Source organism: Dipodomys ordii, unplaced genomic scaffold, assembly GCF_000151885.1.
Source record: "Dipodomys ordii isolate 6190 unplaced genomic scaffold, Dord_2.0 Scaffold4, whole genome shotgun sequence".
In the NCBI taxonomy this organism is placed as follows: Eukaryota; Metazoa; Chordata; class Mammalia; order Rodentia; family Heteromyidae; genus Dipodomys; species Dipodomys ordii.
This window is the reverse complement of record NW_012267220.1, coordinates 30,432,451-30,459,457: the sequence shown is the minus strand read 5'-3', so window position 1 is coordinate 30,459,457 and position 27,007 is coordinate 30,432,451. Positions and strand designations below refer to the sequence as shown.

The 27,007-nt window shown below is 38.6% G+C and overlaps 1 protein-coding gene across 2 annotated transcripts in view; it reads right to left on the bottom strand.

Annotated features, from left to right (window-relative positions):
- Positions 1-7,622: 7,622 nt before the first annotated feature.
- Positions 7,623-27,007, bottom strand: part of Unc5d (unc-5 netrin receptor D) — a 558,420-nt gene continuing 539,035 nt past the window's right edge. For both annotated transcript variants that reach the window (XM_013024977.1, XM_013024984.1), the window contains 2 exons: positions 21,533-21,711; positions 7,623-8,457 (listed from right to left, as the gene is read on the bottom strand). In XM_013024977.1, coding sequence (XP_012880431.1) covers positions 8,253-8,457; positions 21,533-21,711 — 384 coding nt within the window. In that variant the 3' untranslated portion in view covers positions 7,623-8,252. The remainder of the gene's footprint in view (positions 8,458-21,532; positions 21,712-27,007) is intronic.

Sequence of the window (27,007 nt, the reverse complement as noted above, 5' to 3'; positions counted from 1 at the left end):
TCCATTGGAATAAGAAACACATGGAGGAAGTTAGTGAGGATGTGGGGGGCGGGCAGTGAGTGCTGAAGGACATAGAAGGAAGGAGTCCTAGAGGAGGTGTGTATAGGGAGCGTCCCTGAGAACTTAGAGTCAAATTCTCTATTCAGGCAACACCAAAATGAGAAGACTGGACAAAATGGAATGGTGATGCTTCTGAGGCCTGTAGACAGGAGTCACTCACCAGACATAGAGAGGAGATGGTGGATGCATAGCCAGCAAAGGTGAAAAAGACAGTGGTGGGGTTCCTTTGGCTTTTAGCAGCTTGGGTTCAAGGAGGGAAAGTCAGGAGGTGGACTAACCCTCAGTGAGAGAAGGGGATCCAGTGACTCCTGATACTAACCCCTCCTGAGTTCTCAGTTTCAGATGTCAGGTTCTTCATCTTAGTATGTCCTCTTCCACTTTGACTTAACAACCTCTATCTTACGTATTCAACACTTTCCCTGAAATCAGGCGACCAGTCCAGAACAGATTGTAATTGTTAACTCCTATCACCTCCCTGCCTGATAGCCTCTAGATGCAACACCAGAATGCCTTCCGTGCACAACTAACTGCAACGTTGCAATCAGTAAACCCTGAACTGGCTATGTGCTATCTTTGGCCCCAACTGCAACTGAAGAGTACTCCCTGCCCTAGTGGCATTTTCCATCTCCAACCCTTGGCCCTATAAAAGATACCCCTTTTGTGCCCAGCCTGAAAGTCACAGCCTTGTCAGCTTGCTGACAATAAACTTTGTTGTACATGACTTGGTGTCTTCATGGTCTTCTGGACTGGAGTTGGTGCTGTGAGTTGGATCAAGCCTTCCCCAATGATTTTGCTCTTCCCTCTGGGAATTAGAGCTTGTGCCAGTCTCTGGCCCACCCAGAGGACAGCTGAGGTGATTTCCCTTGATTGAGCATTCTCTCTGCAGCTACCAGCAGTCAATTTGACCCTTCTTTTAGAGAGAGTGACCATTTCCCTTTGTTGGGGTCTTGGAGTTTGTTTTCCATTTTTCAGGGAGAAAAATCTTGGAACCAAGTTCTGAACCCTCTCCTGGCCTACGCCACAAGGCTAGATAGGCCATGGGACACAGCAATTGTGTGTTGATGACCCCTCTTGCTATCTCCCTATCAATGTTAGTTGACCAGAGACCTTCTGGGGATGTCTGTGGATCTGTAGCATCAGCTCCATTGACTTAACAACCTCCATCTTAGGTCTTCATCCCTTTCCCTAAAATCAGGTGACCAGACCAGACCTGACTGCAATTGCTAACTCCTAACCCTGTGCCTGATAGCTGCAGCACCAGAATGCTTTTCCACTTACACCTAACCACAACTGTTCCCATCAATAAACTCCACCCTGACTACACACTATCTTTGGCCCCAGCTGCAACTACAGAGTACTCCATGTCCCTACTGGAATTTTTCATACCTAGCCTTTGGACCTATAAAGATTCCCCATTTGTACAAAGACAAGCATTGCACCCAGCTCGAAAGTCACAGTGTTGTCAGCTTGCTGATAATAAACTTTGCTGTAAATGACTTGCATAGTATCTGGGCTGGAAGGAGACCACCACATGGTTCTGGCAGAACCTGCCAGCCTGCACGAGAAGGAGGCATGCAGAGAGGAAAAAGAAGAAAAAGAGGGGCATATGGATGAGTGGGATTATATAGGGAAAGGTAGGAGGTGTGAGCACAGCAGATGAGGAAGTGAGCTCAGAGCTTGTAGAACCACTAACTGTCTGAAGGAGGCATGACCAGGGCAGCTCAGCAAGTGACCTCATTGGATGAGGAATTGACCTCAGTGGATGAGGAAGTGACCTCAAAATCTGGGGTCCTTTGGTGATTGGTGATTACTGCTTTTAGGCAGGTGATTTCTAAGGCTGTGTGCTGTCCTCACAAAGAGGAAGGCTGGGGGAGGGGGCTGTTCTCCCAGGCAGACCTAACATTTTCTTACCTTTCTCACGTAGAGTCAGAAAATGTAAAATAAACTTTGAAGACTAAGTAGACGGTATTTCAGTTATTTGAGCTGTGATGATCTCTAAAAGAAAAGGCCATGTGTGTGTGTAGGAGGGATTTAGAAGGTAAGTCTCTTTGCTTTCAGTAGGTCCTAAAGTCCCATTCTTGAGGCCCAAGTGGGACTTGGGTTCACTTTGTCAACAACTATTTGAAAGGTATGCTTGAGGAGACCATCCTACACCGAACAGGAAGCAAACAAATGAGTTGAGATTTCAAAGTTCCACTCACAGAGTATCCTAAAATGTCAATAAAAGACTCTTTATTCATAAATAACTGATATGCAGTAATTTACGCCTGTACATGTATTTTGAAAAGTCAGTAACCATCCAATTATTTTTTTTGCAAACTCTACATAAAACATCCAAACCGTCCATTTTGTTCAGTACAATATAACACAGCTGTTTGGCATTACCAAATATATATGTATATATATTTATAGATATGTACATGTGCTGAAAAAGAAGCCAGTGCAGCCTTCTCTAAGAAGTCCATCCAAGTATTTACTGTACAACATTCAGAATTTACATTGATAATACAAGGCACAAAAAGTGTGGTATGAAGCCAAGGCCATACTTTATTCCAACTCTCTCCTCTGGCTTGCTCGCTCCTTCAGCTTCATGTCGAATTTAGTGTTCAGCCCTGCTTTTTAGTTTTTGTGTGTGTGTGTGTGGTTTATTGTGGTTTTGTTTGGCTTTGAACACATCAAATAAAAGTTGAGAATAGTATGGGTTTGAGATATGAATCATTTGAAAGAATACCCCTATGTGTCCTCCCCAAATAAACAGAACAAAATGAAATATCTTAAATTCTTCCATACAGAAATGGAAGTAAACAACTACTCATGGGTTTTTTTGTTTGTTTTGAGTTTGGGTTAGGAAAGTAAGCCAGCTTTCCTCTACCTGTTTAACTTTGCAATATTTCTAGGACTTTCAGAGGGTGTATGAACCAATTGCGGACAATTGTGAAAAATGGAAACTCTGTCTTTCTTCTAGTTCAAAAAAGGAGAAAGTTATTTTTCTGACCAGACATTCTGACAGTCTGTTTTTTCCCACCTTCTGTGGAAGTTTCCAGTGGGAGTAGGTCGTATGTAAGATAAACCTCCAAGAACATTTTCAGTTTCTCTCTGATAATGGCTCCATCCTGGTAACCTCTCAGCATCATTAGACAGTACTAATGGCAGGACTTTAGAATTACTGGATCTAATCCTTGCTGTAATTTGTGTATCAATAAAGGGTTCATAAAACATGGTATTCCACATATACAGCCTTCTCCAATAACATTCTCTTTTCATGATTTCCCAGATCCACAATGAAGTCATTACCTCTTATAGATATTAAAATTTAAGAGAATTGTATGATTTGCCCAATTTTGGAATTTGGGTATATGTTTGACATAAGTGAGATGCTGTTTTAGGGCTAGCAAATTTTGAGATAAAAGGACATTTTAATGTAATCATGCCTTTTGTAAAAATATTTTGACATATATCTCTATTCATGCAATTAACTACCTTGCCAAATTCAGTAACATCTGCTTATAATTCAAAGCTATACCTTTTTGGGGGGAAAAGAAAAAGGCATAACCTCCCATGAACTTAATATTGAGGAAAGGGCAAAGATTCTTTAAAGCTCTAGGCTAGCCATCAAGTATACTGCCTTTTTATTTTTTTAATGTTTGGGCTCAGATGAGGGGAGGGTTAGAAGACATGAAGTTGAAATGTTACTGTCTTAGGCCCACCTCATGAAGACATTCCAAATCCATGATCTTCACAGCAAAAGGAAAAAGCAATGAGTAGCTGCTTCACAAACCACAATTATTCTACGTGAGTTAAAGTTCCTACTTCAGATCACAGTACTACACACTAGTGACTAATAGCCAGGTCTGGGTTTCATCCCTCTTATCTTGTGGGAAAAGTAGGGTGTATAAATTGCCATTTTGGTTTTGTTGATGACCCTGGAGTGGGGATCTAAGAAGTCCACGGTAGACGCTGGCTATCCTAGAATTGCTTTTGCAAAAAACACCACATGCTGTCAATACAGCCAAACAGCTTTGTCACTGCAGCTTTTTGAAAGAGTTTGGAAAAGAAAAACACAAAATATGCAACACATCTAGATTAGTAACATCTTCACTTTTTGTGACATTTGACAAAATACACTTTTGCTTGTAGTTCAGAAAAATTCTATGCAGACAAAACAGTGGAAACTACAGAAACGGTGGCCATTCAGCTTTTGGCTAAAGCATCAATTTTCAAACACAGCGCTATGGTAACAAACACCAAAGGGCTAATAAAATTTTGTCACCATCTCTAGGCCAATGTTTTGTTCTCCCAGTTGATGTGGCTGTCACATGTAGTCCAGTCAATGGGAGTTACTAAGGATTCAAACTTTGCAATGTTTCATGAGGAAACACAATGAAATGGGCCTCACAATGGGCCAGACAGGCATGTTTCTCAGCTTCTTTCTGATTCCTGTGACCTTTACAGACAGAGCTAGAACAGAAATCTCAGAGAACATTACCTTCAACATATCTGATAGCTCTATCATTCAATATTTTCACAGAGGGCAGAGACACTAAGAAGTTGAAGAGGAAATGGCTACAAGGAAAAAGAAAATCATATCCAAGATTTTATGTTTTGAAATTCACAAGTGAATTTACCAGAGTTGGCAAGTTGAGAAGACAGTCTAAAACCAGCTATACTAGTTTAATTGTCTACGTTTGTTCATCAATACCCATGTGGAGAATTAAGTTTATTATGAAATACGATTGTAGTCAATCAAGAATTTTTCATCTAAATAAAACCCCATGTGAGTACTGTTTTTTCACTCAATACTTCCTCTCAAGGCCAACTGAAGGAAAAATACAGAGACCATGGTAAAAGATTACATCTCTGATGTTGGAGATAAAAATAGTACAAGAAACGTTCCCATCTTTAAAGAGAACTGTGTCAATTCCTTTTCATCTCTTACAAAAAGGCCAATAAAATTTTTGTAGGAGTACATGAGTTTTATGAGACTTTCTGCACTGGTAATGAAGTTTGCATTTAAATCCGTAGTGCAAACTTCCTTTTTGGCTTAAAGGATTTTAATGTAAACCAGTAAAAAATGAACAAGCAGTGGTGTAAGATCTATAAACTAACATTATGATGTTACAGTCTGGTGAAGCTGTGAATTGTATCATTTGGGTGTCATAATTATAAGTGATGTCTAAAGCATAATTATTAGACTTAAATGTCTTTAAGCACTGAGAGATTTAAATTAAGTGGGATATTTTGTAAAAATTTTAAGAAATCTACCAAGCATTTAAGGCTCCTTTTAATTATGGATATTTTGTACTAGAACAGTATGACTTCCAAATTAAGTGCTTAGATTAATGAGTCAGACTCTTTTAAGAGGGGCATTTCTGTTGTGATAGGCAAATATTACAGTGGAAAAAGGTGAAGGTCACAGTGTATTACTGTAAGTTCAAGTGTGAACTAAGATTTCATATGAACCACAATTTCTCTTCCCCAATTTGGTCTATAAAACTTAATCGCGGGTTCTCTTTGAAACTGCCTTGTAAGACAATGTGCAATCCTTATATGCACTAACTGCATTATTTAATAAATTTATATAAAAATGCTTGTCCTACCATAACAGAAATAATTACAAGATGTAAACAATATAAAAAATATGCAGTAACAAGTTCCAGATACTCAGGGTTCAATATTGATCTCGTTGCATCTGTTAAGCAGTCTATGTTGATTCTAAGGGAAAAATCACTTAAACTTTTTATTAATTTGAAAGTATTTTAAAATCCTTCCAAAAATCTACAAAGCATTCACAGACTAAATGAATAGATTATAAGGCCAATTGGAAGGGAAGAGAAGAAAAAAACTAGGATGACTTAAAAACAAAAATCCTCCAGGATGGACATTAATATGCGCTCTACAATGAGTTTGAAACAGTTTATTACCAGGAGTCACTGTAGATCTGTTCTGTATCTAACCATGCCAATCCACCAACTCCAGTTTATTCAGAATGACTGACCATCTATTTCCACCTCTTTCTTTTACACATGCTATCGATGAAGTAACGTGATTTACATTTTCATGCTTTCTCACTTTTTCTAGTAAGAATGAACAAGACCAGCTCACTAGGAAAAAGGTGTTATCCTGATCTAGATGTGGCATGTTGAAAATATGCTTGACAGTTGTACAATGATTTGCTTCTTCTGTATAATAAGCCTTTGGTTCCTGAGAAAAGCAAAATGCTTTTGAAGTACATGTAGCAAAGCCTTATACTACAGGGGACCACAAGTATCACACATAAGTTTAAGAAAGTAGCCAACACATTTAAGTGTTTTCAATGCCTCATCCAAGGAATCATAGTTTAACCATCTTTATGTCTTTTCCACTTGAAGGAGACTTACAACATTGTTTTCTTTCACAGGATCTACAAATTTTTGTAAAAAGTTGATCATATCCCCACTGTCATGTATTTTCACCTCCCCTAGTATCTGACTACTTTGATTCTACTGTAGCCAAAGTCTAATTAGCTGACTGTTTGCCTTGTGGTTAATCTAGATTCTTGACTTTGGTTGTTCTGATTGTGAACAGTTAATGAAATTGTCTACCAGATGATGAATATATTTTCTCATTTTTTCTTTCTTGGACTTCTTATATGACTGAATCATATTTTAAATTAAAATGAGGTAAAAGATGAACTTCATGAATTATCTGTGAACTTCAATTTTCTACAATTATCACTGCTTTCTTTTAAAAAGAAATCATAAAAATAACAACTATGAGTTAATGCTCTATGGAAAATGCATTGTTGGTGAGGCTGGCCAGTATTAGGGACATGAATACTCCCTAAACAATTTGTACAGTTTCTGGGACACTTTGGTAGAGGTCTACTTACTCAAGTATTATGAAGTGCACAAACTGCTAATTTCCCAGAAGCAAAAAAGAGGGTGTCTTATAGCTTTGCTGTAAGATATTGTGATGATTGTGCAGTACTAAAAAATTAGAAAATTTCCAGAATCTAAATTGAAAAGTACATTTAAACTCATTGTTCTTTTAAAACAAAAGTATTGGAGGATTAAATCGACACTTGTCTTCTAGAACTACAGCTTATTGGAGATCTGCAGTTCATATTTATCCCTAGACTTGTCCTGGCTTCTTCTGTCCCCATACTGTAGAATAAGCTGTGTTTGAATAGCCCTCTGTAATTTGAGCAGCTTAGGTAGAATAGAGATGGTCCTTCTTTGTTAAGTAAAAAGCAATACATTTCCATACTGAAAAGTCTATGTTCTCTGAAACCTACTGCATTGGATTTGGAATAGGGGAAGAAATGAGCAGACTTGACTCTGAAAAAAGTGAATGTGAAAGCCAGTACAAGTGGCTCACATCTGTAATCCTAGCTACTCAAGAGGCTGAGATCTCAGGATGATGGGTTGAAGCTAGCCGGGGCAGGAACTGTGAGACCTTAATCTCCAATTAACCACCAAAAAGCTGAAATTGGAACTTTGGCTCAAGTGGTAGAGCTCTCACCTTGATCAGGGACAGTGCCCAGGCCCTGAGTTCAAGCCCCAGGACTGGCAAGAAAAACAAAAAAAAAGTGAAATATACTATAAGAACTAGTTGGTTGTCTAACTCATTTTTCGTTCTTGTCTCCATTAATTGGCTAGTATATTCAGGAAATTGGTGCTGGTGTGATATTCTCTAAATTCTAAAGACCCTCCTTTCTTGACACTGATGAAGTCTAACAATGGGTTGGTGACCCTGTTTGACTTCTAAAAGCCAATTTGATTCTTGACATCATAGATGCCAGCTGGTACCCGAATCAGCTGGCCCTGAGGGGTGCATCATTAAAAACCTGTTTCCAAACATGCACTTCATCAATCTTTGCCTTTGCAGCTTTACTGTAGTTCATCTTTTCACAACATCTTCTAGCTAGCTGTGCCCTCCCTTCTACTCCAAATCAGAGGAGTTTGTCCAATGTCCACCTGTGTGTAAATTTAGAGGAGACAGAAGAGCTCCTCCAGTTTAACAGAGCTTATGCCTTTCCATATTAACATGTTTTACCTATGTTAAATTCAGTTTCTTCAAACAAGGATTCTCACTGATTGTAAATAAAGGCTGATTTCCTCAGATGCCACTGCACAGACAGCTGCCTCTTTCTTTCCCATTTAAAGCAAATGTCCCAAAGCTGGCCATCGCTCTACTTCCCAGGAGGAAGTAGACTAGAGTCCATTTTGCCTGCTGTAGTTGAAGTCGGCTTCATCAAGCTGTGATTCCGTAATGTTCGAGAGTTTCGTGTGTGTCCTCCCAATCTCTTCCAGAGCACAGGCCAGGGAATCAAGGTCACCATCGTGCTGATGACGAGCCTCCCACAGGTTCAAAATGACAGCAGAGGGGCTGCTTTGTGTAGCAAAGTAAGACAAATTCCTGTGTAGGTTGAAACAACACAAATGAAAATGAAGAAACAAACATCACAATAATGATATTCAAGTGAACGTTAACTGATATTGTTACTTTAGGGATGGAAAGTTATACAGGCAGATCTGGGACAGTCTAGTTTGAATCCTAATCCTAAACTAACCTGTACTTTGGACATTCCCCAGAGCCTTATCTCCCACATCTTTTATTGGTCCTTCCTTCTTTGATCTCTGTGTGTGTGTGTGTGTGTATTGTGTGTGCTTACCTTTTTTTGGCTCTGCTTGACATAGTCTACTTCTTTGGTTTGGTGAATGATGAAACTCATTCATATTTTTTCAAAGTGCCTGACTCTTCTCTCTCTTGGTTAATATACAGAACATAAACGTTTTATCTTTGATATCTTATTCATCTTTCCTTCCTCTGTGTTAAATCTGCACTTCCAATCTTATAAGTCAATGTGAGTTAGTTATAGACCTTCAAATAATCTTGTGTTGTTTTAATTATACAAACCTTCCACCTCCTCCAATTCATTGAATTAGAAATTGATGTCATTTTCATACCTTTAAACAAATCCCCTTTAAACTAAGGAGCCTAGCACTTACAACCTTCTAGACTCTCCTACTAGGACGTAGAAGGAATCCCCCTCAGGTTTCCTTTTCTAATATAATAATCAGCTTCACCCTCCTTCCCCATTCCCACTATTTACATTTAATCAATATTCTGTCATTTTATGGCTTGAACCATAGTACTCCAAACTCTGTCTCCAAACTCACTAATTACGGTATGTTCTATTCCACCTATAATAAAATAGCTACTCTTATAATGTTAACTATGCTTTCTTTGGTTTGGCCTCAGAGTACCTGCAAAAATTAAGTATGCATTTTTGTTTCCTCCTTTATCCATTAGCTATGGTGTAGGTGACACTCTGCTACTTGTTTGCAGCTGCTTTATTCTATTCATAAGGAAAGCATACTTCCTCCCTTTGCTTTGGTTTTTAAGATCACATAATCCTCTTACAATGTGATTCAGTTCTTATTTCCTTTTTCCACAAAATGATTTATGTCTTCCCTGAACTATTTCTATGCAGTAGTTAAATAGTCAAATGACTGCAATGCTTTTATTTTACATATGTACTTATATGTGTATTTTTATGTGAAGTTTGTCTTCTCAAGTTGACTATAGATCCCTAACGCTTAAGGATCATATCTAATAATTTTCTGAATCTGCTATAGCATTTATCATATTATGATGACAGGTATTTATTCATCATCCATTAGCTGAGTAATTGATTCCTACCAGTATATTCAGTGGGAAAAAGAGGTAACCTTTTAGATAATAACTTCACTATGATGAAGACTAAGACAACACAAAAGATTAAAGGTTACCATTTCTCATAGGGACTTTCACAGTAAGGACAGAAATGTCATCTCTGGTGAAAATTCTGAGTTGAAAAGGTTTTGCAGACACATTCCTGTCTTGAAGATAGTACTAATTTCTACCACCATACCTGATATGTAATCACAAGATGAATTCATATAGAAAAGAGCACTCAGAAGATCTGACAAACTTAAAAAACAATGTGCTGGTACTGGAGCTTGAACTCAGGCTCTCCCACTCTTGCTTTGCCTCTTTACTCAATTCTGTCATTGTACCACTTGAGGCACACCTTCTCTCCCTCCCCCCATCCCCCCACTTACATATACACAGCAATTCCAAATGAATAAAATGGGAAAAAATAAATTTTCACCCCAAAATAAATGTCAAAGAAAATCCTCTTATGTAGTAAGTTCTTTTGTGTAAGAAGTTCGTCTTGCTTGGCCACAGGAAGATGTTTAGAGGGGATATTCTGTCCCCACTTAACACCCCTGCTGACATTCAGGAAGTGTAGAAACTGAAGGCACAGCCAGGGTGGAGGATGCATACTGGGAGCCTTGGCTCCTTACAGGTTAATGTGCGTTCATTACAGACCTTCCAATGTCCTTGGGCCTGACACGATTACATAGTTCTCTACTTCCCGAGACTCAGAGCATCACAGTTATCTCCATGTATCCAAATCATCCTCATGTTGACCCCCAAGTATTTACAACTCTCTAGTCTCTCACACTATGGCTACACTTTTGTTTTTGGAAAGAGTAAATAAATCTTTATGATCTCTATTATTTCAAAGACAACAATCATAGCACTTAAGAGCAATAGTAGAACTAGCTTTCTTATAACTTTACTAAGTATCTATATATTTTTTAATTTGCTACTGAATGGCAACAGCCTTGTGTCAGTGGACTTGAATCCTTATGATCTTAATTCTGGGGTTACCCAGAATAAGACTTCAATTTATGCCATGTATTGACAAGCTGTTTCTATAGTCAGGAAATATTTTTGGCTTTGAGGACTTTAGATGGCCCCTGGGATGCCACTCTACCCTGCCAAGTAGGTGATGAGTATGCAAATGGTGTGGCTGTGTTCCAATAAAACTTTATTGAGCATCACTGAAATGACTGTCATGCAGTTCCCACCTGTCTCACAGCATTACTCCTCTTTTGATTTGTTTTCCTGACCATTTAGAAATGGAAAAACCCTTCTTAGCTCATGGCTGTGGAGAACAGGTGGTGGCTGGATTTGGCCTGCAGGCCACTGTACTAATCTTTCTCCTATGTTGTCTTAAAACCTAAATGAGATGTCTCTAGCCAATAGCTACTTGAAAAATTAGACTGAAGTTCCTGCTTGTGCAGCATTTGAAAATAAGCACTTAGATGCCCAAAGTTGCTGAATCCTATTCTTTGCATTCTTTTAGGCCCTCTGCAATCTTCTTCTTATTTAACATTCAGATGATCTTTTACACTGCAAGGGTATCACAACAGTATCACATCATAAGAAAAATGCAAAAATAAAACTCTAAGAGAAGCACCAAGAGTATGTTTTGAATGTGACGATTGTAAGGTCTGCCCTGGGCCATGCAGGCTCTGTGCAGATATCTCCCAACCTCTTGGCTAAGTTTCCACCCAGTATCTGGGTTACCTAGGTAACTGGCACACCTGGAAGCAGCCACCTCCCCTGCTCCTGCTAGGTCTGATCCTGGGCTGCCTCTGGTCAAGCCTCCCATCTGACCTACAGAGGGTCCCAGGCCTTGAGGTCTCATCGGAATTCAGTGTGGCCATTCTTTTTCTCCACCTGGCCACACTTCTTCCTGTCCCAGGCCTAGATAAATTCTGGCCCAGGAGTGGGTTGCCCTTTCGGCCATGCCTCTCAACCATGCACATCAGGGACAGCAGTTTGGTAAATAAACTTATTTTCCTGACTGAATAATGCGTGGTATTCTCTTCATCAGCTACCTACTGAAACATACCTATTTAATATACCTTACATTGATGACTTTTTGTCTCAACACAATATTAAACGTTTTCATGAACCCTTGGGAAGAGAGAGGCATTCTAGGTACACTTGCAGAGCACAGTCTTACAATGAATGACATTTTAGTCACATGGTTCTGACAAGTCCTGCAAATGTTTCTTTAGCCTAAGGCTAAAGAAACTAAATCAAAAACAGAAAAATAAAACTTTCTCTTAGTGTAGGCCTCCGCATATAGTGTGGCAAGTAAAATTTGCTTCCCAAAGCAAGTTTTAGATTTACTTTTTAATTTTACACCAGCACACTCAATATAATACACACATATTTCAAATTCAACTTAATTTTAGTAGATACCTAGAGGAAAATTATGTAAGGTAATACAATCATATCTGCAATGAATAGAACAGAGAAATTCATATATACACATCCTAATGCAGTGAGCTATTCCTCATAGGCACATGATTTCATTGTATGCATGTGTATGTAAATAAAGTACAACTTTTTTGAAAACTATTCCAACTCCAATCTATATGAGACATTTTTCCTCATAATACTTGTGTATATAGGCACTGAGTACACATGTAAATTTTAACAGTACACAGATGAAATTCTAGAATATTGTTACTATCACAGAATACAAGTTACAGCCAAGTTAAGCAATTTATCTCATCTTCTTTATTTCTTTTTCTTTTGAAATGAAGCCTAAACATTACCAGTAAAGAAAAAGGAAAAGAAACAACCACAAAAATACCCTCAAATCCCCAAAACAAATCAGTCAAACAAACACAAAGCAAATGAAAAAAGGAAAACAAAACAATGCCCCCCCCAACCGTGAATCTAGAAGTGGTTTTTTTTTATTCTTTATACATGTTGAACTTCAGAAAACTTTGTTTTTTTCAAATTCCAATTATCTCAGGTAATTTAGAAAATTAAGAGTTATTTGTTGAAGTACCACGAATATTTTATATACTATGCAGATAAGGTGACCTAATCTCTTACTTTCTGTTAGACTGGTATTCTATCATTTCAGCCACACCTATATCCCTGCTGGTTATTTTGAAGATAGCGTCTCAGGAATTTTCTGCTTAGGATTGTTTGAATGTGATCATCTGAATCTCAGACTTACACTTAGTAGGATTACAGGTATGAGCCACCAGTCCCATTATATTTATGTTTATTGTGTGTGCCTAAATGCTTTGCATACACTATGACACTATGGCTAATTTCCCAATCTCCATCCTTCATTCCAGTTGAAAGCTCATGCTTTATGTGGAAGCCAAGTAGAACTACCCTCACTAATTTCACTAGCTGGATATGAGCCAAGTGAAGATAAATTTATACAATCTTAGTTGGTAAGTGTTAGCATGCTCTCCATCTCAGGTCCTCAGCCCCTCCCACTTCACTTCCCAGGAGCAGCTGTATCTCTAGCCCCCAGCTGCATCAGTGGAACACCCACCCAGACTTGAACTCCACCCTGCCCACAAACTCTCCCGGGTTCCCACTCAGATCTAGTTGAGCACACAGAGTACCTCCTGCCTCTAGCCCCAATGTCAGAAGGATGCCCCTGAATAGGGACAGGTGCCATATTGCTCCTTCTCCAGTAAGGGAGATGGTCTTGTCAGCCCCTCTAATAAGCTTTTCTCCTGTAAGTGACTGTACCTGTGTGGTCTTCTGGGACAGGTGCTTTCAGTAAGTACATCTTCAAATGAACAACTGTGCTAAGCTAATAATGGAAGAGGTTAGATTTAATGATTTCTGGAATTAGTTATTCAGCTTTTTGTTTTATTTGGTGGGTGAACAGAGAGAAAAATAGGAGTATGAGTTTTTTAAAAAACAACAACAAACCCTGCCTATAGTCTTTATTGCAACACGGGGGTTAATTCCATGAAAAGGAAACTGGTTAGAGATACAGGCTTTCTTTAGCTTAGTGAAAGCTTTTTGGTTTTACAGAATCCCAGCATTATTCAAATGCAAATGTTGTAGGGACTGGACATCTAAATCCTCCAACAGTTAACAAAGGACAAGATAACAGTATTGCAGAGAAAGAAGCACCTAGCTGGCTATATCTAGACCCTAAAGAACCATACCAAATAGCTATCAAAGGCACACCCAACTTACACGTAGCCAAAAAGGGTCCCTTTCATTCTAAATTTCAGACAACAAAGCTTTTCTTTACTGAGAACCATGCTACCAAGGGTCCCATATACCTATTTGCAAGTTGTAAGCTCTTTCTGTGACTAGTTGTGAGAATAAATTTCATACTAAATTACAGTAGGGGAGCTTGTTTGAGCTTCAGTCTTTAGCATTAAAAAAAGAAAAAAAATTGAAAGAAAAAGAAAAAGGGTGTACCTCATAATTATATTCAAAATTTGGGCTTTTACCAGTATCATCAAATAGAAGGAATCATTTGTACCAGTAATCTTGGGGGAGGCAGGTTTGTTTGTATTTTCTAGAAACTGTTGTCTTTTATTATTGAATCCAATTTTGCTTTGAGTATGTAAAAGAAAATTAGACTTATTACTTTTCAGAGTAGTTTGTCAGTATAAAGACTATATTGAACTGCTACAACAAATGAGAAATCCTCCTTCCTACAGGAGAATATGGTCAACCTGTGCAGAATGAAATAGGGAAACTGAAAGTCATCATAAAACAATATTAATATCTCTGTGATTTGGGTCTCATTTAAGGAAAGCTTCTTATATGACCAAAAACCAATCTTCATAAGGTTCTTTAAATGTAAATAAGAGCAAAAGATCATTTTGACTAAATAGCAGTGACTGGACATAGCATAAGCATTTGGGCCATTGATCAGGCTTTCATCCCTAAATTTTATCCTAGCTGGTAACTCAGCACACAGCACAGCAGCCTACAGGATAAAAGAAGTATGTGTTTGATTCATTAAGAGAAGAAACTTGTAACACACCTGCCCTTCTGGGTCATCAGGTGAAAGAAAGATGGCTTTGAAAATCCAGTGGGAAAAGACAGAGACAACTGAAGGTATGCTGAGGTCTGTTCTGTTCTTTCCTGCCCAAGAGCGTGCATCCATTCTTTTGAGCAGAAGAATTTGGCAATAAAGTCCCACTCATAGTTATTCCATTATCTGCTTGCTGAAGGGAAATAGGAAGGATCCTTCTTCCCTTTGGAAGAGATATTCAAACCCTGACACCTGGAAGACCATGAATTGCCAAAGAGAACAAAGCCAAGTGTAGCCTTGTTTCCAGCTCTCCAGTTTTAGTCCTCATGGGATAAACCTGTGACAATTTCCCAATTTGGGAAATGAAAAGGCAATGAAAACTACCGAATCAAAAACCTTGGCTTTTCTTTCAATGGGGTATATCACGAAAAACAATTCAAATTAAACTCAATTGTCATCTTCCATCATCTTGAGACCTTAATGGGAATCCTGAGAGTCAAGCAAGAAGGACTACCATTTAATGTTAGAAAGAAAGAGAAAAAAAAAAGAACACAGGGAGGGAAGGACAAAATAGTTATACTTCTCACTTTACAAACCAATCCATATATGTTTCAATAAAATCTCACAAATCGTTGGATTTAAATGCTACTCTAATAAATCAGGTAAAACAATCTGGAGTTTTTAACTTTCTCATAAAGCTATCACCTTCAGGCATACTGACACTGTCAACTTTTTAGGAGCATTTGAAACGGTCTGCACAAGAGGTCATTTAGGCTCTCATGGTGCTTTGGCATGTCTATCTTTTCTGAAAATCACATTAGCTTAAAGAAGCAAAATGGATTCTTTCAGATACCAGCAAAAACTTATTATTGCCTAGGGGAAAAAAAAAGGCAACCCTCCTGTCATCACCCCTAGAGCTAACAGTGGGAGCATAACTTTCATTCTTTTAGAGGAACAGAAAGGCTTTTTTTTTTTCATACTGCCTTTAGGATGGACACTTGCCACTTACAAACCACATACAGCTTGTTCATGGCTAAACTTAGCCCTGGGCTGTCTCTTTCCAGCTTCATATTAGTGGGCAGTTTCATGAGTCATTGACTTCAGTGGAATGCAGCCCACACACCCTCCATTTTGCTGTGTGGGTCCCTCTGGCTTCACTTTAAGCGCTTTTCAAATTTCAGCCTCTGCCTAAGTCCACTGGGCTAGAACCAGAAAATCTGATTTAAGCTTCATAGTATTTTGCCTCCAAGGACCTATGTAATGTTCTCTCTCTGTATTAATTCTCCTTAGAAGAGTCATGAAGATTGTTTTTTAGAAAAGGCAACCTCACACCCCATTTTTTTTATTACTTAAAGGTTAGAATGTGTTTTCTAGCCTCTAGCCTGCAGAACCAAGAAAGCTGCATTTGGTGTAACATTATAAGTTCCTAAAACACAGGAATGAAAATGAAGCAGACATTTGGTATACATGACTGTATTTCCTCCTCTCTCTCCCTCCTCCCATCTTCATCCTGAAGCTTCACTATGGGACTGCTCCAACTTCAGTGAATTCTGAATAGTTCTTCAGTGCTAGATTAATAAATTGCATTGTTACCTTCCACTTTCCTTTCCCACTATCCTCTGGCCATTTCCCTGTTCCTCTGCTTCCAATTAAGACCGTGGTCATAGGGAATGGAAAGACATGACCCTGATGTGGGAAGACTGCTTCTCATTAAAGTTCAGTTTAAAAGATTTTGTGCAAAACATGTAGTCACAGCACCATTTACTGGCCATGAGGTTTCAAGTGTTTATTAGGTGATCTTAATTTTTACACCATCAATACCTCAAGTACATCTGACTGTTTTAATGAGATGACTAATAAGAAATGTGTTTTCTTGGCAGAGCTTACAAAATTTCAAGCAAGTATACTATGAAGGGTCTGTGGAAAGGGAGTTGTTAATAAGATGTAATTTATCTACTGCTTTCCATCTCCAAATCCTTTCTTCCATCTTGCCTGTTTCCTTTCTACTCATCCACCCATATCTCATGCATCTGTTCCCATGGCAACTGGGCCAAGCTGACTAGGTTTTTACAAGAGTTTCTTGAATACAGGAAGCATGAGGGGAAAAAAATCTAATAGGAGGACTTTGAGTGTTAGATCTGAGGGAAAGGCAAGACTCTTCCATTACAATGGCTATGTAGCCTGTTTTCTTGTAAGACTAACTTTTTGGATTTTTTGATATAGTTTATATCAGACCTATTTATGAGTAGGTAAATTTTTTAGGGCCAAGTAAGTATACAGTTCAATGACAAATTTCACATTATTGATTCAAGAGATATTTATTGAATTTCCCCAAAGTAGATGACCCTATCCACATAGATCTAAGTGTAATTTCAAAAGAATATCATAACACAAAGTGCTAGGGAGGGTTGAGGAAAGAGAGCAATAGAAGAGATTATTCTGACTAAAATTTAATATATGCATATGTAAGAAATGATGATAAAATGCTTGGGTGCAATTATACACTAAAAAGAATTGGATGACAAAAGAATTAAACAGAATTGGGGGGGCTGGGAAGCTGGCTCAGTGGTAGAGCGCATGCCTCGCATGCATGAGGCCCTGGGTTCGATTCCTCAGCACCACATAAGCAAAAAGGAAAAAAAGCCGGAAGTGGCACTGTGGCTCAAGTGGTAGAGTGCTAATCTTGAGCTGAAGAGCTGAGGGACAGCACCCAGGCCAAGAGTTCAGGCCCCACGACCAGACCCCCCCAAAAAAAGAATTAAACATAATTTTCTGGATCGTGTGTGTCAGCTAGAGGAGAGAAGGCAAAGGACTGGTTGAAGGAGTAGATGTGATTTGTATGCATGTATGAAAATAGGATAAGAAGTCTGTTTAGATTGTTTTGAGAAGTGGGGAAGGGAGGAAAATGGAGACTGAGAGAATGGGTGAAGCTGTTGGTGGTACATGGCATATATATCTAGAAATGTCACAATGACCATTTTTTCCTCATAACCACAGCAGACTCTTTTACCCTGAGAGAAGCAGACCTATGGGAGTTTTTCTGAATAGGGCCTGCCCTATTCAATAAGCTAGGGACAGTCCCATGTAAGTTTAGAGATGAAGGAATACTGCTGGCTGAAGCAAGGAATTTCAGATATTATTTAGTTTGGTAGAGTCTCAGCATGTGCCCCAGAGATATATACAGTTACCACAGTTGAATTTACAGACTAAATATGCTTTGAAATAAAGCAGGTATGGACACTGTATAAGAGTTAATGTCTGGTCACAGAGTCTATAATAGTAGCTATTTCCTATGACATTGCTTATGATATTCTTGCTAGGCTGTGTGGCTCATATGCTAGGCAAGTTGCAAGGCATCTATGCTACCAGAAGGAAAATGCACACAGCTCTGTATCAGATTCTTATCACTTCTAGTGATAAGAATCTTCTAAGCTTCTCACTTACTCCTGGCTTGTCTATAGACTCAGATCTAAGGGTTTTTGTTTGTTCATTTTTATTTTTGCAAAAACACAGATAATGAGCAGTGATATTTATATTCATTGTTTACAGGAGGAGGGTAAGAGAATTTTCTCTCATTGACATAAAAGCAAATGCAGTCTTCCATTTCTTTCAAAAGTCATCCTTTCTGATGTGAGAGCTGCTGCCTCACTAGCTTTTGAACAATTTTAGAAGTTGCAAGGATGGGAAGAGTGAGGTAAAATTCATCACAAGACCAAGGCAGGCAGGCTCTCTGCATGGAAGTGAACATGTGCTTTGTGATCAGCTTTTTGTGGTGACCCAAACTATAACAATTGCTTTCTTAACCCATAATCATTGCATATTCATAAGCTTACATTTTTGTGTTTAAAACTCAGGTTTGTTTTGTTTTGTTTTGCGTTCCTAGGGCTTGAATTCAGGGCCTGGGTGCTGTCCCTGAGCTCTTTTGCTCAAGGCTAGTGCTCTACCATTTTAAGCTACAGTACCACTTCTGGTTTTTGGGTGATTAATTGGAGATACGAGTCTCATGGGAACTTTTCTGCCAGGGCTGGCTTTGAACCACAATCCTCAGATCTCAGCCTCCTGAGTAGCTAGGATTACAGGCGTGAGCCACTGGCACCCAGCTGAAACTCATTAGTTTTATACCATGTTGTTTCTAGTCATAAGAGAATAAAACCAGTAACTTGAGATGACACAACAGGAAGTTGTGATGGATCACATGTGAAAATCTCGTTCATCTGTTTTATTTCTTTCTGTGAAGGAAAATATTTATCTGTGGAATCATAAATGAAAATTCAAAAACAGCTAGAGAACTTCAGCAATATGAGAATGATGCAAGATGGGTTTGAATAGTCTATCTTTTACTAATTCTTCAAATATCCCGGGAATACCTTTTCCATAACCACAGCAGCCTCTTCCATCCTGAAGTGCTTGGATGTAGAGCAGAATGGTATCCTCACCACAAGGACTAACTACTCTAACTGAAAAAAGACCTATGGAAGGTTTACTGAATCAGGTTAGACCCCTCTAAGCAAGAGGTCAGCAAAGGCTAGCCAAATACCCACCTACATTTGCTTCTCTAGAGTTCCCTAGAACACAGCTCCACCCCTTTATGTGTTTTTGTTGTTTCTTCCTCTTCCTTAACACTAAAGAGACAGAGTTCAACAGTGTTGAGTTGTGGCTTCTATTTACTCTCTGTTTACTGCACTATGACTTAATCCTTGGCAGAACAACAAGATCGGTTTACATAATTTCAACTCTATATTAAGCTGTATTTAAAGGTCACAGATAAAGATAGACTAGGGGGGTATCCAATGTCATTTATTGAAACACTCTATTTGCTGTATAGGGTGTCAAGAGGAAGTAGACTACACACATTCACTTTGTTATGCTTTGGTATTCACTTCAACAGTGCCAAGAGGAATGGCCAACACTGGTTGAGAATCAACATATTCTGGACACTGTCAGAAATTTTCTATAAAATAGGCATTTGAATTCGTTAAACCAATGGAACTTAAGCTGGTTTGGAAAGAAAGTGGTAGGCAAAAACAAGCCAACCAAAGGCACACCAAAGGTATGGACTTTACGATCCTACACACTGGAGGGTCCGCTGAATCCAGGGGCAGCTGGATCCAGCATAGACAACTGATGCTCATTAGCATCCACAGGCTGTTAAATGTAGTCTCCCAGCTTGAAACGCAATTTCCCGACTGTGCAAGGTCAGAAGTGAATGCCTTTGGAGATATGCGTGATAGGTCTATGTGCACTGTAAGGGGAGAATAAAATGGAGCAAGGCAGAAACACGCCCAGGCTTATCCAATGTATTAATGCAATTTGTGGTAATTATCATTTCTGTAAGTGGTAACTTAAAATTTATAAACGTTCAGAGTGAGAATGATTACAGACTTAATAAGCTTTCAAGAGTTACACTTCTAGAACAGAAACACAAGAACAGTAAGTGACGGAGTTGGTAGAAAAACTAGAATTGGTATACTAATCATTTCAGTACCAGCTATCTCTGTCTCTGCTTTCCTGCCTGTCTTTCAATCTCTGCCTGTCTCTGATTCTTTATCTCTGTCTCTCTCTGTCTTTCTTTCTGTGTCTCTCTCCATTTCTCTCTCTCACCAAAGTATGTTACCTAGCTTATGTTCTCATTCTGTGTGCCTGAGAATGTAAACTTGACATTGTTGCCATGTTCATGGGTTACAACCAACACATCTGTCTTCTTTGAAATTGATGGTAAATATTCAATCTAATGTGATTATTCTTTCACAAACATGTATTTTTTGTATTCCTTTCATTTGAGATATATGCTTTTTCAAGATGGTGCTCTTTACAGGCCTGACTGTAAATTCAGTTTCGACTGGCAGCAATGCCTCCAACTGCTTTCTAGTTGGGCTTCGTGTTCTTTGACTTTGAATCCATTCTGTCTCAGGAACAGTAATCTGTCCTTTCTTGGTAGATATCTACCCTCCCTTGTATAGCAGAAATCCAGGTAGGGTGCTTGTGAAAATAAAGAGAGAAAAATATGGAAATGATAGAGTAAGCCAAACAGAAAATAAAGCTTTGTCTAAAAAGAAAAGACCAAAGGGTAAGGACCTAAAATAGCTCTGGCAAAACTTGTTCTCCTTCTATTCCTTTTGGGGTAGGAGGTACAGGGTGAAAGGAAAGAGGCTTCACTGGTCAGAGGCTTCTCCCTGTGATCATCCCCCATCTGCCCATCCGTGTTGCTCTGGGTCACAGTACCCCCCCCCCCGCCTTTTCTCATCCAAAGTACTAAAGCCCATTATAAATCTCTTGGTTCTAAACTCAAGTCATCTACAGCATTAGTACCATAATGAGTCTCACTTTTAGCAACACATTCATATTCAGGTGTCTAGGTAACATTTGCCCTCTGACCTCAAACCTGATGTTCATCTTCACACCTCCTTTTATTATATCCAGAAATCCACTTTTGCTGGCTGAGCAGGTCGCCTCTAGAGGATACACAATATCTCAGGTTAGCTGAATGCCAGGACAAGGTGTGAAATAGGTGTGAAACACTGGCTACTCTGGATCTCTGACACCAGGTTAAGCTGTGCTCTGATCACTTGTAGCATCAAGCACTATCTCTATATGCATGGTTCAATTAGCATATCAAAAAACCTAAATGTCAGGGTTTTCCATTATGTCCTAGAACCAGAGTAGGGATGTATAAAGAGGCCTCACACAGTGTTACCTTAGCAGGCTACATGGGGTATAAGACCAGAAAAATTCATACAGATACCAGAATCCACATTGCTTCTCAGATTACTTTCTTTTCTAAAGTTCTCTTAGTAAATATATCTTTCTGAAGTTGTCCTCACTTACCTGTTGATGCTGTTTTTCTGTGCTAACATCTGCCAGTCCTTGCCTTTGGCATTGGGGGTATCAAATGTAGCACAAATCCGCTGTCGGATAGAGTAGGGAATTTTGAAGGCTTTGGGGCCAGTCTGTGCAGGAAATACGCTATCCTCTTGTGCAAAGAAAGTGATGGTTTCTCGTTCACTCTAAAAACAAAATAAATAAAGCCTGATCAGATCAAATGAAAAGTATCATGGGTATTTTTGTTTCTGAAAAATCTGTGTTAACATGCATTCACAAAATGCCTGTCTGTTGTGATGGCCTCTATAAAATACATTGACAAGCTCCTGACCCTTCTGAAAAGTAAAGAACTTCTCTAGTAGCCTCTTAAATCGTATTGTATCCTGGAGAATTATAATAGCCTTTCCCACTCAGAGAAGTCACTGATTCTTCTGCCATCCGAAGAGCTGTCAGGAAAGAACAGAATTAGATGATCCTCCTTCTCCTCCTCCTCTTCTTCCTCCTCATCCTCCTCTTCTTCTTCCTCTTCCTCCTCCTCTTCCTCCTCCTCCTCTTCCTCTTCCTCCTCATCTTTCTCCTCTTTTTCCTCCTCCTCCTTCTTTTATTTTAGGCTCTTAGGGATAGGTATAGAATTAGCAGGAAGAAGCTACCAAATGACAGATTTGAGTTCTATATGAGGAATTACCCTCTGATGGTCATCAAGTCCAAAGATGAATGTGCTAATCAGAGAAGCAGGCTGGGACACAACTGGTCATCAAAGGTACCCATAGAAGTTGCTTGTAAGTGAATCACAGAAAAGTGTGTTGTGCACTCAAGTCTTAACCTTATATGATTCTATGGTAAATATCTTAGTTTCAGAGTTAGATTCTTTTGGTGAAACAAAGCCAGCCATGAGTTACAGACATCTTGACCAGTTTTGTGACCTGGCAGGCTGGAAGGGTCTTTCTTGCTCTCTGCTCACCTTGTTTCTAATTTGAAACTGTCTAGTAAGGATCTGTTATTTCAGTACACAATTGCAATTAGCTGGCCATGTCAAAAATGAAATGACACAGAAATCTGTCAGACTGCAGTAGTTGTTTCTATGGATTCACAGAATTTTAAGGACTGAAAAATATTTGCTTGCATTGCACCCTTGCTTATTATGTGTAATAAAAGAAGAAAAGATTCTACCAAAGTAATTAAAATTGCTTAATCTGTTGTCTGTGAATTAATTAAGAGGGGTTTTCCTGGGTGACTCTGTACTAATCAGGTGGCTCTGAAGAGTTGAAGGAGAAAACCATTGTCCGGAGGCATTGCTATGGCTCTCAGGCAGTACTTGGAATGGAAAGCAGGGTCCTAGCTTATGAAGCAAGCACTGTACAAGGGAGCTACATCCCAGCCCTAGAGCTGTCTCTTCTGTCAGCCTAGAAGAAAACAAATACCGGTGTTAAGAATTCTCTCAGAGAGGGTACGTGGTAAAAAGGTGATAAAGACCCCTAGCCTATAGCGATTAAGATAAGGACTTCCATCAGGAAGAATGACATTGCCCCACTTGTTAGGAAATGGAAAGACTTGGAAAAATTATATTAAGTGAAGTAAGCCAGGCCCCAAGAAACATAGGTCCCATGGTTTCCCTTATTTGCAATATCTAGTATATGACTGAGTCAAGCAGAAAAGGTCAGATAAGTTGATGTTAGGGAAATGAACCCCAAGATATGTAGTCAAATGTTATTTTCTTTCATATGATTGTTTCTAACACATTTATAAGATGATTTCTTTGTTGCTTTGTATGTCCCTCCCCCACAGTATAACCCCTGCTTTCATTGTATTTGATGTCAGTATAGTTTGTGGAGGGGAAGGGAAAAAAAAGAATCATTTAAATAGGGATACAGGTGGACCCATTGCAACAATGAGATGTACAAGTCGTTATGTCCAAAACGAACTTTACAACTTTGGTGGGGGAGGTGGGGGGGAGGAGGGAGGATTGGGAAGGGATGAGAAGGAGAAACAAAGGAGGAGGCAACAGTGTTTGACAAGAAATGTACTCATTATCTTGCTCATGTAATTGTAACCACTCTGAATACCATTTTCACAATAAAAAGCAACATGAACAAGCTTGAATTATCAGCTCCAGATGAGAACATATCCATAACCAACACTTTGACGTCAGCCTGAGGGAACTCAGTTTAACCACAGTTAATGTTCTGGACTATTGAAAACTGAGACAATGAATGGGTTTTTATCTATCTCAACTAAACTTGTGTTGCCTCTTATCAGGTTGTCATCTATTACTGGTTTCAGATCTGGTCCCTGTTACAGAACAATACTCATAAAAATTCTTCCACTGTTTGCAAGTAATACAATTTAATATCAGAATAATGGCTTTGTGAACCAGAAAGATAGCTTTGGAGTAAGATTGCACATCCTCTCATTTTTTTTACTCTGGTTGACTCAGTTTCCCATTCAGTCTTGTGAAACTTGTATAGACTCAACAAAGGTTTGGAAAGTTGGAAAAGTCACCCAGTTCAGGATGTAAGCGAAACTGAAATTCTGAGATCCTAGTAATGGCTACAGTAGTCATTTTATTGATTCAAAACAAGTATAGAATACACAGAGTTAGGTGGTTAAAAAGAATATGGGCTTCAGGAATTTATTGAAGGACAGGCTTCATGGAGGAAGCATTTGAGTTGGCCTTGAAGGACCATATGCATTGATTGAATTGATTTGGGGTGGACAGGTACTTATTCAAGGCAGAGTGGACAGTTCTGTTCTGATATATTGGGTGGTTATAAAATAAACCAACTCATCTTCTTACTGCATAAAATAGGTTACAAGATACATCTTTTTTTTATCATGGTCTGTAAAATTTCTCTTACCCTCTAAAAATGCAAATCAAGTAGGAATAGCTTCCTTAGATATTTTCTGACAGAGGAGAGAAAGAGAGAAAGAGAGAGAGTGAATTTATGCAAAAGAACATGGTAGCTGTGACTATAAAATGGGCGTTACCGTGGGAAAAGATGGCTTGAAATTAAAACACAAAGGTTCCCCTGGAAGACTCAGACTTGGCTTGTGGAAGCTTTCCCTGCACCTGTGAACAATCTACGAGGCTTTGTCTTTACTCTTGGCAGAAGAAAGACCACCATGATGCATAAAACAAAGTGGGAGAAAGAGGCTTTCTTTGAAGGTGAATAAAGTATTATATGAGAGTGAGTTTGAAAATTAGTATATGTTTTTACTCACTACATTTTTAAGAAATAGACCTCATTCCTCTTCAAGTTTCCAAAATTAAACATTTACCACACATAAGGAGGATACTTTATATAACATTTACAATGCATTCTAAAAGACATCTGGGCCAAGTAATAAGGATTCTGTAGATACATCACACTTTCTGATTGTTTAATTTAAATATGCACAGGAACAGTAGATTTTTATGTTCTGCCCATCTGAGATAAGTGACTGCTACCTGGTTAGCTTAGGGAGTTGTAAATCAATGGGAGATTCCAGGTATTCTATTTTTATAACAGACAAATTATCCCCCAACATTCATATTCTTTTGGAGCAAAGATAAAAGAATTGCTTGAAGGGAAAATTGTGACATGCAAGATTCCCATTTAAATCATTTCATCCTAGAAAAAAAAACTTTACTATTTTTTTCATGAAGAAAGATGAAATAAGTTACTTGAGCTACTTCCCCTTCCTCGGTATGAGCAAAAATGTTTTCTTTCAGTCTATACGTTTTAGAAAAGTAAATACTGTTTCTTCTTGGAGCATTAATTGTCCCTCATCAGATGATGCAACAGGGTTAAACTGAATGGAAACTGTTTGTAAAGATTAACACAACAGCCAGACGCTGGTGGCTCACACCGGTAATCCTAGCTACTCAGGATCATGGTTCAAAGCCAGCCAAGGCAGGAAAGTCTGTGAGACTCTTATCTCCTATTAACCACCAGAAAACCAGAAGTGGTGCTGTGGCTTAAGTGATAGAGAACTAGTCTTCACCTGAAGAGCTCAGGGACAGTACCCAGGCCCAGAGTTCAAGCCCCACAATTGACAAAAAAAAAAAAAAAGATGAACAAAATACTGGCTACCTTACAAAGCCAAAAGATGATGTCTTTGTAGTAACAAAAATAAGTTTTATGTTTTTGAATGATGATAGAGGTGATGCTGAACATGAAAGAATCAATGCTTTTAGTGAGGGTGATCATTGTTTTGATGAGAACATTTATGCATGTGTACACACACTTACCTCTCTTATGGGTTTACTATTAAATACAAGAAATCATGGTGGTAAGACAGTCCATTCAAACAAGATAAGAAATGGGTTTTTTTTTTTACCCTAACTGCAGACTAAACTACAGAGTTGGTATTAAAAAAAATGAAAGTTTCTATTGAAAGCATCAAAGTTTTATTTTTACAAAAGCATTTTTGTGACTAATTTTAGTCAACAAAACTCTAATTACTAGCCTACTAAAACAACTTAAATTCAGGTGGTTTTTTTTGTACTCAGGACCAAGAATATGATACTGCTTTGAAACTGATCCATGCCTCCCAACTGATATAAATTTATGCATGGAATTTCACATTCCTTCTCCCCAAATAATCATTCAAGCAGGACACCTAATTAAACATAGGGTGGGTGGGTCACATGTAGGGTATCTATCCCATTCTTGAAGACCTACAGAATGAACATTGTTGTAGTCCATCACACAAATGGCTATAGTCCATCTTTCCTTCTTCGGAAGAAAGAAGTTTTCAGTCTCATATTACTCTTTTAGATTCTCAAAGACAATGCTTCTGGTACTGAGATGTTTGGCATACTGCCTGGGTTCCCAAAGTGAAAACATCTCCACAGTGAGAGCCCACAGTGAAGGCTAGTAATCCAGACTTTCCTTATTTGGACCTTCAAAATTGATCTATGATTCCTAACTCACTGTATGATGTAGACTGATGATTAGTTTAGAATCTTGAAGTGAGGTAGAATGTAAATTCAGACTTTGATCTTAAAGTCAGCTCTCTCAGTTTGTAATCTGGCTTTTATCTTATTAGCTAATGACCTTGACCAACAATGTTGACATCATTGAGATTTTTATATCCTGTATCATTGGGACAGTAATACTTAATCTACAGGGTAGTGACAGTTATCTGATAAATGTGAAGGCAAATGAAACAGTATCCGAAATATAGTGGCTTTCAAAAGTTATGTGTTTTCTTGTGACATAGAAATGTTAACAAATCAGACTTGTCTAAGATGTTCTGGGAGATGCATGGCACTGGGTCAAATTCCCTCAGCTGTACTTGAGGCAATTAATAAAGTGGTCTTTGGCAGTACCAAAGGGCTAAGAAAGCTCCCAAAAGCAATAGTCTACAAACCAATGACTACAGCCAATAAGAATATCTGAATATTGTTCTGATAATTGCTTATAATTTTCAAAAGGTACTGTGATGTCATCTTTTCATGACATTTCAAAATGACTGTAAATGGGTAAAACATTAGAAAGA